The sequence below is a fragment of the Calypte anna genome, chromosome 9 (genome assembly GCF_003957555.1).
Source record: "Calypte anna isolate BGI_N300 chromosome 9, bCalAnn1_v1.p, whole genome shotgun sequence".
NCBI classification, from domain to species: Eukaryota; Metazoa; Chordata; class Aves; order Apodiformes; family Trochilidae; genus Calypte; species Calypte anna.
Genome location: NC_044255.1, coordinates 19,131,693 through 19,142,907, shown reverse-complemented (window position 1 = coordinate 19,142,907; position 11,215 = coordinate 19,131,693). Strand labels below are relative to the sequence as shown.

The window sequence follows — 11,215 nt, the reverse complement described above, 5'->3', positions numbered from 1 at the left end:
ACATGGGGGTTAAAGGTGGCCAAAGACAGCTCCACCATTTTCAGAGGATCTCCTGTGTGCTGGCAAAGAGCATGCAGCTGTACAAGGTACCTCCCATTGCTGCTAACACATTATCTTATGGGAAACCGTGCCAAAATAAATATTAAAAATTGTGTTCCAGTCCATCACTTCCCCAGTGAAATCATCTGTAAATCTTCAGCACCAAGCATTTAAAATTACATTCAGCCAACGTAATATCAAAATATATTTTATTCTGGACCTCTTTCAGATCTGATTCAAATTACAGTTGTCAAAGCAATACAATGCAAAGGGAAACTGCAACAGAAAATGTGCCTAGAAGGGATATAAGGGCCTTGGGGACAAATCATTGTGACGTAGAACCAAAATACATCATAAAGTGTAATTAACATGGTCCAGGACAGTATAGAACATCTATATCAGTCTTCTTTAGACAATAATCATGAAAACTGAACAATAAAAGTCCTTTAAACAAGTACAAAAAACTGTCATGGGCTGGTTTACACTTTTACAACAGTTGTAATTTAACTGGATAACTGAAGAAATGATGCAGACATTTTAATCCAGTGCTATAGGTAGGCTCACAGAATTAGACCCAAAGGATTTGTAACTCCAAATGAAACCATTACAACTACAATGTCAATGTCAGGAGAGAGAGAAAATTACTTTTGTATTCTAGAATTACTGTTCTGCACACTGCAGTCTGTTGAGGACAAGATTGCAAAGTACACTGGACTAGCAACAACATGCAGACTGTTTTCTTGTATTTACCCACAAATGTCAAAAAACATTATGAAGTAAAAATGAATGATTATTTAAAAAAAGAAAACGAAACAAAAACATGCCTCAAGTTATTGTCAAGCTTCAAACTTAAAGGCAGAGAAAGCGAATTATGTACTCAAAACTACTGATCTGAAGCACTATTAACACTAAATCCGCAATCCCTAAGAAAGGGCAGATTTTCCTGGTTTGTCTGCCTTCCATCAGACTGACAGTGAAGACAGCCACACTTTCATAGAACGTGGTATTTCAGAGCTTTCTCTAGAGGGAGAAGTGAAGACTGCTCCATGGCTTTCTCCCTATGGAAAATGTCAGGGATCTCGATGGAGATTTACTGCTGTCTCCTGAAGCCATATTTGCTTCTAACATGCCACAATGTTGCTTCTGCTTTCTTCAGACTTCTGGAGAGTGTGAAACTGATCCCACTGGGGAATGGCTCTACAGGACTTGGTGAAGGGAGAAGCTATCAGGCTTGTCAATGAAAAGGAACACCGGGATAAAGCCGGCAGGCCCTGCTCTGGCAAAACCCTCCCTGAAGCCAAAGGGAGTCTTGGATCGAGGGAGATGTCTCCTTTTTACCTACAGATCCAACGCCTCCTATGATTATTCTGGCAAGGTTTTCTCATGAAGTGAAACACAATGGGATTTCTGGTCAAGTAAAGATTGGAAAAAAAAAAAAAAATCGGGTCCCAAGGCTCCTCTTCACTAAACAGACAAAAAACATACAACCTTGTATTTACAAGCTGAAAAACCCAGTCTGCCAGTTTAATTAAATTCCTTCATTCAGCAGAACCAACCGCATCATCGGCTGCTGAGGATGCTCCACAGGCAAAGCGGCACAACCGCCCTATGCCACCTCTTCTTTTTCCTAAACACAAAGAACATTTCAAAGGTACAATGTCCCATTAAATACCCTAGCATGAGGTAAGCAGTATAAGGAAAAAGGAGTGCTTTTTAAATGAAAATTAATTAAAATTGGTAGAAATCTTTGGCCTTTCTCTCAAGATGCATTTAAAGTGTCATAAAATCAAGAAACATGCTTCAAAATGCCATGTCATTCTGACTCTGGTAACTATTACCTCCCTCCACCCAACTCAGAAAAAGAGGCACTTTTAGTGTTTCATATAAGTTTTCCAATCATCTAGTAGACACACTAAATAACCCTGCACAATTGTAGTCCCAGAATAAACTGAGTTTATCAACATTACAAAGAGTCTAAAAAAGCTTTTATGAGGACCTAGATATTCTCTTAACTACACTAAAAAGTCCACTGGTTGGGAATCTTTACATTAATTTAAAAATGCAGAAAAAGGTAAAGTAAAAATAGAAAAAGAGGAACTCTACAGAAACCTGGACCTAATTACACAGAAATGAGAAACAGGATTCTGAGATGGATGCATAGAAAGACAGCAAACTGACGAGCAGTTCATTTCCTATTCCATCATTAATTCTGAGCCCAATTTTTCCCCTTCCTTTTATTCTGTTTGGAAATTTGCCCATTATCATGTTAAACTGGAAAAAAATAGGAACTCTGATGTATGCAAAGGCTTATGCACACTTTGCCTTCACTCTTGGAAAAGAGGTGCAACAGAATTACCTGGTATGCAAGACTAAGCATGTGTTTATAGGAAGTTAGGGTCTTACTGACTTTTGGCATACTCAATTAAGGGAAAATTTGGATCCTCTACCTCACTATTCAATCCGAGGTCTTTGTGCTAAAAAAGATAATAATTAATGTCATGGTTCTCTTTTTTAATTTTTCTTTCTTTTTTTTTTTGGGGGGGGGGGGGGGGTGTTTCGTTGTTGGTTTTTTTTTTCTTTTCTTTTTTTTCTTCACATAATCACAGAACCTAGCACACCTTGCATGCAAGCATTTAACACAAGAGGGGAGAAGAGGCGTGAGCAGGAGCAGCACTGTGGCATGCTAGTCAAGGACAACAATAAAATACCTTATTGGCCAGATCCTTGGTGAGGGGAAGCTGGCATCACTCCACTACCGTGGGGCACTGCTGATCAACACCAGCTCGGGGGTCTCAGCCTGCACGTCCAGAGCACTCAACACCAGCTCTGACCTCCCTGCTGGACTGTGCTTCAAGCACCTGGAAACCCTGGACCTGTGCTACTGAAGCTCTGTTGTATCTATTTCTGAATACGTGATACTATACTTAAGCAACTAGAATTACAACCAAAACAGCTGATGACTGAGAAAGAGGAAAATGGCAATACCCTAAAACATGGCTGTATGATTTTGCAGCTATGTCACAGAATTCCACCACAATTGTTTAGATTGGCTGAAAGAATCATCCAATAACTTTTATGAAAATGGATAAACTGTCCATATTAAAATACAAAAGTACTATCAAGAATCACTTCTGACTTTCAGATTTAAATTCAGTGCAATTGACAAATGCATTGCTAAACAAAAAATGCAGCTTAAACATACTCAAAACATTTGTGTCTATTCCTGGGAGCACAGTTTAAAATTATTGCACAGAATTCTTTTTTTATTTTTTTTTTCATTAAATGACAGAGGTCAGCCACAGTCATGGACCTCCAGCAATAAAAGCAATATTTCAAGTGCCAGACACTCAAGATAACAGATTTCCTACATATTGTTACTCACAGGGTAATTGCTTTAAACATCTCTAATATGTTCCAAAACCCTAAAAATAGCTGGCACTGAACCACCACAGATGACTGTCTATGGATATGATTTTTTGTTGGTTTTAAATGCTGTGTATGATAGTATTATAATCCTGGGGTTTATATAAAGTCTGTACTGTTGACTTCTCTTTACCACTGGCAAATTGCTACCCTACCTTAGCCAAACTCAGACTTGCTTCAAGTCGTGTTTATTCCTTGGAAATAGCAGAAATCAATGTGGTTAAAATGTCAAAGCTGCATTATCTGAATTAAATCAATTTATATCTAACTTGGAGGGGAGAAAAATAAATAAAAAAAAAATTTTTTTTAAAAAAAAAAGGTTAGAGACTAGCAATCATAAGCCACAAAATTATTTGTGATTGAAATAGTGTTATAAAACTGGTAACTCTGCAAAGCTCTGTAATATAAACCATTTCTTAAGTAAAATGCCTGTGACATAAATCTGACAACCTCTCTTTTTATAAATTTACAGTCTTGGAATCTTATGCAAGACATGATGCAACCTTTTCAGCTACGCGTAAACACCACCTCATGCTATCATTTACAAATAAAATCACTATCAGTATACTTCAAACACATGAGCAGAAAAAGGTTTGCCATATACATCTGTCATTGTAAGAAAAATACTTGATATTGTAAACGAGTAAAAGACACTATATAGTAGTGATTATTAAAAAAATAGCAGCTTACACCTACCCTATATTTGGAAAAAAATGTAGTCACAAGATACAATAAACTGCAGGACTGGAGCAGCAGGGAAATTAGTGCAAGTATTCATCTTTTAAATAAGTTGAATCACTGCTATTAAAATAAACTTGAAGCAAGTCCTCTGTTTAAGATTTTTTTTTGTTTGTTTTTAAATCTAAGGTAGTAAACATTTTGCCTTTTAATGGCAGTTATCAAATATATGCCAAAGGTTTTATTTTAATAAAGAAAAATTACATGAGATACTTTTAATACTGGAGTTTGGTTACAATTATACATCTAAGCTCCTACAAATAATGATGGGCAACTCTCAGAGAAGCTGTGGCATGAACCTTTGTCCAGAAAGATCTTAACCTCTTAAAAACAATCCCCCAGCTACACTTTGCTCCTTTTCACAATAGTGCACAATTTAACCATATTGTAGCTATAGTCTTAAAGCAACAGAAGATGCATTTTTTCCTCTTTTTTTCCTTTTTCCTATTTTTTTCTTTTTTTTTTTTTTCCTCCTTTTTTGCATCTCTGTATTTTTCATTTCTGTAATTTTGTGCCCTTCTGTTCTTCAGTTTGGCAGAATTATGTCCCAAATAAGAAACTACTGCATTTCAGCCATGTCTCCAGAAAACAAAACATAGTATTATACCCATTACTGTCATACTTTGTAGATGAGGAGGACATGAAATACCACGCCTCGAAGAAGGATTTTTTTTTTTTTTCTTCTCTCTCCATAATCCCTTTTCCACCCTCCCTCTGTTCACAAAATTGTGCTCTGGGAGCCACAAAATGTACCAAACATCATCAGGTTCAATCTACCTCTTCAAAGAATGCATTAAAATATGTTTCAAAGGAACATTTTTTTTTTCCCAAGGTGAAAAGAACATAAACAAGAAACTAATTCACTCCCTTACTTCATGCATCCATAAACTTAACCAAAACAAAACAGAAAACCCAATGTTTAAAAGCAAAGAAAAAAAACTACTGCTGCAGATTTCTGTAAGTCCATTTTCTCTGTACACACAAACTGTTCAACTACTGAGAAGGAAAACAAAAATACCCCACAATCCATTGTTATGGATTTAAAAGGGGGAGGAAGGGGTAATGAAGGCTGCCATTAGTATCTTCTGAATTTGGTATGTATATGGGTCTGCTCTTGTATATTTCTCTCTCTCTCTCTCTCTCTTCTGTTTTTCATATCCAAAACCTTTAAGCGTTATTTTGGGGCACAGCAGATTCCAGCACTTGGTGAACAGGATTCACAAGCTGTGACAAAACTCTGTCATCCTCTTCAGGGTGTAATTTTTTTTTTTTCTTTTTCTTTTTTTTTGTTATATACAGTATATGTATATATTTCTTTTACGTTTGGCTGTAGTGGACTGGCCATGGTTCAATTGGGACTATAGCAGTACATGGGTCAGGGACAGTCATTTTGGCTATGTACACATTCATAGTCGGTCCATGGCTTCCAACTAGTAGCGCTATTTCCGGAGGTCTAATACACAAACCTGTAAAGAAAGAGAAACACAGGTACAGAAATCACGTTGCACCAGACTCCACAGTTCTGTCTGAAATATCCAGGACTCATTGTGCAAGCTTTGGCTCTTAACAACTGAGCTGAGGGGAATCACCAGGAGAGCACTTTGGTTATGAGTACCCAGCCAGACCCCGCACTAAGGCTACTGCTTCATCAGTTAATATCAGACTATTAAAAAGCAGTGAATTTTCTAGTTCTGTTCCAGAAACTAGTAAATACAATCACTTAAAAGCTACACTTTTAGTCAAACAGTTCAAATGTGCCTCTGTTTGCTTCGTTATTATGAGCTGTAAGTATATTTAGAACCCAGGGGCTGAGAAGCGCTTTCACTTGCCAACGACTTGAAACAAAACAAATCCAACATTTTTAAAACAGCAAAAAGTAAATGAAAGCCAATTAGCTCTTTGGGTCTAATTAACTGGAAGACTGGAAAGGTTTCACTGCACCTAGGGTGGAATGACAGCAAGATATGCCTTGAGCTTTTGTTCTTTTTATGATACCATCTATGCTTTTAAGAGAAAAGCCACATGAAATACCAATCTCAATTAATTCTCTAGAGTTTAGTCTACTTAAAATTCTGAATTTCCTACTTTCTGTTCTGAATTCCAACAAAGCAATGTTGCTTAGCAGTACTGGAGCATGCAGGACAGGAGAACACTCTGGCACCTGGTTTAGATAGTGCCTGAGACTCTGGGCTACAAAGCTGACAGGACTCCTTTTTGCTGATGTTTCTTATTTTAAGCTAAAATATTCAATTCCTTTATTACACCCATTTTGTTCTAATTTTGCTTTTCCCTTGGCTCTCTTTTCTCTTAAAACCATGGCAAAAGAGGTGTTAAGAAAAGAAAAACAGTGACTACAGTTCTGAAGAACTGCAAGTTAGTATTTTACAGCAATACTTTACAGGACAGTGTCAGAAGGGCTAGGAGGTGATGCTGCAACACATTACTATGAGATGACAGAATGCATTCATGGTTACTAAATGTACAATTTTATTCCCTGCTTCTTCTAAGCAATGTAGGCAGACTGGTATTTACATATAACTCCTGTCATTTTAGGAACTTTTTCATTATGATCTCAGTTTTGCTGCTCTTTCTGTTGAATGCAATGCAGAAGACATCTTGTTCCTATCATGCATTATAATAATATCACCTACACTGAACATTTTCACACAAAAAGGGCAAGCAGGCAAAATCGAACTTGATTCCAGACTATAATTAAAAGACCTGCCCAAATGAACACATTTCCATGTCAAGCCACAGCAGGGACAGAAAACTTAAAATGGAGGCATTTTCCTTTCCGAGATTTTTGGAGTGTTTAGAACAACACTGCATTAAGCTGGAATAAAGATATTTTCTCCTTTCAACATTACAGAACCTTTACATGTGAAAATCTAGATGTAAGCTGGCTGTATTAAACTTCAGCTAAAGAAGGAAATTTTGTCTTCATTTTAAGTCAAAAGATTTCCAAAAGATACGTGTTGTTAGAATGCCAAATACAAGTCAAGCTACACTTACTGAACCATCTGAAGCACTTGCTCCAACTTTGTCTCCTGCTGCATTCCAGCAAACCTCAAAAATCCCTCCTGTTCCCCGATAACTGTGGACTAGGGCACCTGTCTAAAAAGGGACAAAACATGTAATTAATATAACAAAATCCACACAAACAATAAAATTTGTACAATATGTGAAATTCTCCACTCCTTTTACAAACTGAAATCCACAGTGGAAATGGTTCAGATTAAACTCATGGACAATCTCAACACTGTGTGAAAGGATGTGACCAACACAATTATTGCATCTTGATCTTGTGCTTTACAGAAAAAAAAAAGGGATATTCATGACACCTTCCAGTTACTAAAATGAGTTTTTCAAAAATTGATATCCAATTCCCAGCAGCCAGAGATCACATCTTGTCTAACAACAAGGTCTTTAGACTTTCATTCTCATCAGTCCTTTCTTGCACCAGAAATAACAGTAATAGTGTCTTTTCTCAGAAAGTTATGTTGAAACATGTTGTCATCATCTTCTTTCACTTTACATTCTCTTGTTTCTCAGAGAAATCCAATGAAATAGCTATCACATTTTCACAGCAAACCTATTTTATCAGGAGTTTAAAGTTCAGAGTTAAACACAATTTCTGGATGCAACATGTCACTGCAGACACTTCACTGAATACATTTTATTACGTTTAGTTGGGGCTTTTTTGGTGGGTTTTTTTTAATTGGATTTGTTCGGGTTTTTTTTCCTAAGACACTACAAAGACAATTATTCCTTCACCATAGCCAGGCACTCAAAAAGAGAAATTAAATGTACATCCATTAACAGAAGTAACCTTAGAAGAAAGTTAAAGTGAATCACTGCATGAGCAAGGGAAGAGTTCTTTGTGGTGAAAACATGATGGAACAACAAAGGTTGGAAGGGGACTGATGAAAAAGACCAAACCACAAACTTCTAGACAGACAGAAGAGCTCTACCTGTGTATTCCAGATGTGCACACATTTATCAAAGGAGCCACTGGCCAGGTACCTGCCATCAGGACTGAAAGCTACACTGTACACAGGTTCTTGATGTTTTGTCAGAGTATGAATACAAATTCCTCTGTCTACATCCCATAACCTAACAGTAGAGTCAAAGGATGCACTGTCAAGGAAAAAAAAACCAGATTAATTACATCTCAATTTAATATACTTTTTGCTTCTAATATAATTGTAATATCATACAGTATTCTACATGCTTCAAAACATTCTGTGAACTTTTACATATTTAGAGTGAAGTAAAAGTAATGCTTAATTGGCATTTAAAAACAGGATTACACAGTACCTTGCTAACATAAGATTGGCATTTGGATTATTTGTTCCTGGTCCTGTAGGACTCCATTTGATAGTATAAATTTCTTTGTTGTGTGCTTGTAAATCATGAACACAACTGTCTTGCTTCATACTCCAGATCTATGATAAAAACAACAGAAAACACAGACATTTAGCATAATATTGTACTAAAATACATTTTAAAACTTTATCGTTTGCAGCCTGACTGCTACATTTTAGGCCATTGAAAATATCTGCTATTCCTGCTGAGTTTCTAGAGTAATTACAACAAGTATTATTCCAGTATCCTCCATTCTTTGAGCTTTAAGTACCTGATGGGTTAATGAGTAATAAAGGTTCTGTCTATAGAAACCAACTCACATGTGTTAACTTTAAGCCCCTTGAAAAGTGCAGGGATGACAACAGATGCTAAAATGAGAAGAGCAATATGTGTGTGTTTGTGTCGTAGCTGACAAAATATCACAGTCCTATTTTTAAATGAACTTCTTGTTATGCAGACTGAGCGATGCAAAAGGACAGCAGAGACATTCTTTGTTTTCATACAAAGCTATAGGTGCATACTGCAAAAACCATCCTGGCGTTTTCCTGGCTTATTAGGATTTGTATAGCCAGGTGTTGGTTCAGTACTTAATACAAAGGAGGAGTTCCTTAGAACTCCTGTATGATAACCTTCAAACAAAATAACTTCATTCTATTAGGTGTTTGAATTGCATACAGAAGGGTTTTGGAAGGCTTTTATACTTTTTTCCCAACATGAAACTTGATATAGCAGTTAATATTGGAATGCTTCTTCTAATGATACCTGGTTTAGTAGTGCTCTTATCTCACATTTATTAGAAAAAGCTAACAGGATCATGTTTAAATCCAGCTGTGTTTAAGATGCAATTGGGATGTAGGTTTAAATAAATGGCCCTCTTCAGAACTGGTGCCTCACTGAAGGGAAAATTGATTTTCAATGTGCAGACAGAATTAAAATTTTATTTCCAGTTTAAATTGATTTGATCAAAATCTAGCTTTTCTTCCCAAAACCAGTACAGAAAAGAGTGCATATTATCTGGCCTAGAGAATACCAAGTTAGCATCTCAAGAGAAAGAAATAAACAGGCACCTTCCATATGCTTCAAAACCTGACATCCCTTCCTACTGCCACTGAAAAGCAAGCAATCCCTAAGTGATTAGTGAAGCATTATGTACAGGCAAGTGGTGTTCCAGCTCATCCTAAACAAAATTTTAAATTCTTTCCACAGAGCTGAAATCAAAACAGCAACTGAGAAGTTAACTGCCTGAGCTGCCCAAGCCCACAAACAGTGACACGTTCCCAGCTGTCCTCTCTCTACTCACTGAGATGCTGTAGCAACAGCTTCAGCTCTAGACTGGAGTTCATCTCACCTGAGTTTGAGCTGCTTAAGTATTAAATACCCAACTGTAGCTGCCTATTTTGACTCCATCCATTACCAAAGGAGGAGGAGGGATGCTCTCAGGGGTTTACTAATCACATTTTACTTAAGACACTTAGGAAAGGAGGAATTGTTCTTCCTTGGTGCCAGGCACTGTTGACTAACAAAGTCTAAACATCTAGCATCAGACTGGAGGCTTAATGCTTAAAGATGTTTACAATTAGACAAAGTGGTTTGCATTGCAAGTGCCTGACTGTGTGCCAGCACAGGAGGCAGCATCTGGCTACTCCTTCAGTCATTCCCTGTCTCTGAGTAGACAGAAATTAACTGTCCCAAGGGTTACTAGCAGGACAGTGCTGTCAACATACAGAAACATTTCCTAAAACTTTACTCAACATAGTGCTAAACACCCACTAAATATGATGCAGTATGGGAGTAATGGAAAAGCAGAAACAGCACCAGTCTGTCAGGCATGAACAACCTCATTTCTCTTAGTCCAGCTATCCTGGTGGTATTTCTGGCATGGAACTCTAATGCATCTTGAAGTCATATGAAGAGTAGCCTCTGTGTTCACAAGTTTGCCCCAACTGTACAAGAAAGCAGGTTGCTATGAGTTATTTGGAGGAAAAACATAGATGCAGTTGAGAACTGTAGAACAACTGCTGAACTGGAAAAACCATGGAGTATACAGTCTCTTGAGAAAAAAAATACACCAAAGACTTTGACTAGAAAGAGGGAGAGAACAAGAAAACTGGGAAAGGAGCTAGAAAACCAGGAAACATAACACATACATTCTGGTATGTACTACACCTCTCAACTCTTCCATTTAATCAAAACCAACAATCAAGTGTGACAGCTTCATGATTAATGACCTGATTCTGTAAACAGCTAAAAGCACCTAATAAATAATGTTCCAAGTCTCAGGGTGGCAGCTTGTAATAAGTTCCCTGGACCAAAGCTTGGCTCTGATTAACCAAGATTTGCTGGGATTGCCTCATCTTGTTATATTTATAAAGAACAAGCATTAGATGACATGAGAAGTAGGTGATACTGCTGGATTGGTGAGGTAATGGTGCACTCCTGAGCCCTGCAAAGACAAGAGCAGTACCAGAACTCCTGTTACCTTTAGAGTCATATCATCAGAGCAGGATGCCAGAAGGTTACCAGTTGGATCCCATTTGATTGCGTTTACTTCATTCTAAAATTGAACAGGGAGAGTAAGTTGGAGTCTTCACTTCCATTACAAATGACAGCTTACGAAAATAAAGTTGGACAGCAGTTCTGAGTATCTGTA

General features: G+C 37.3%; 1 protein-coding gene across 3 annotated transcripts in view; it reads right to left on the bottom strand.

Moving 5' to 3' along the window:
* Window positions 1-231: 231 nt before the first annotated feature.
* The window catches only part of TBL1XR1 (transducin beta like 1 X-linked receptor 1), a 107,947-nt gene continuing 96,963 nt past the window's right edge, over window positions 232-11,215 (bottom strand). The window contains exons 11-15 of one of the 3 annotated variants that reach the window (XM_030455996.1): window positions 11,045-11,119; window positions 8,518-8,645; window positions 8,172-8,337; window positions 7,213-7,314; window positions 232-5,666 (exon numbers count right to left, since the gene is read on the bottom strand). In XM_030455996.1, coding sequence (XP_030311856.1) covers window positions 5,640-5,666; window positions 7,213-7,314; window positions 8,172-8,337; window positions 8,518-8,645; window positions 11,045-11,119 — 498 coding nt within the window. In that variant the 3' untranslated portion in view covers window positions 232-5,639. The remainder of the gene's footprint in view (window positions 5,667-7,212; window positions 7,315-8,171; window positions 8,338-8,517; window positions 8,646-11,044; window positions 11,120-11,215) is intronic. The other 2 variants (XM_030455994.1, XM_030455995.1) reach the window with 2 other exon arrangements.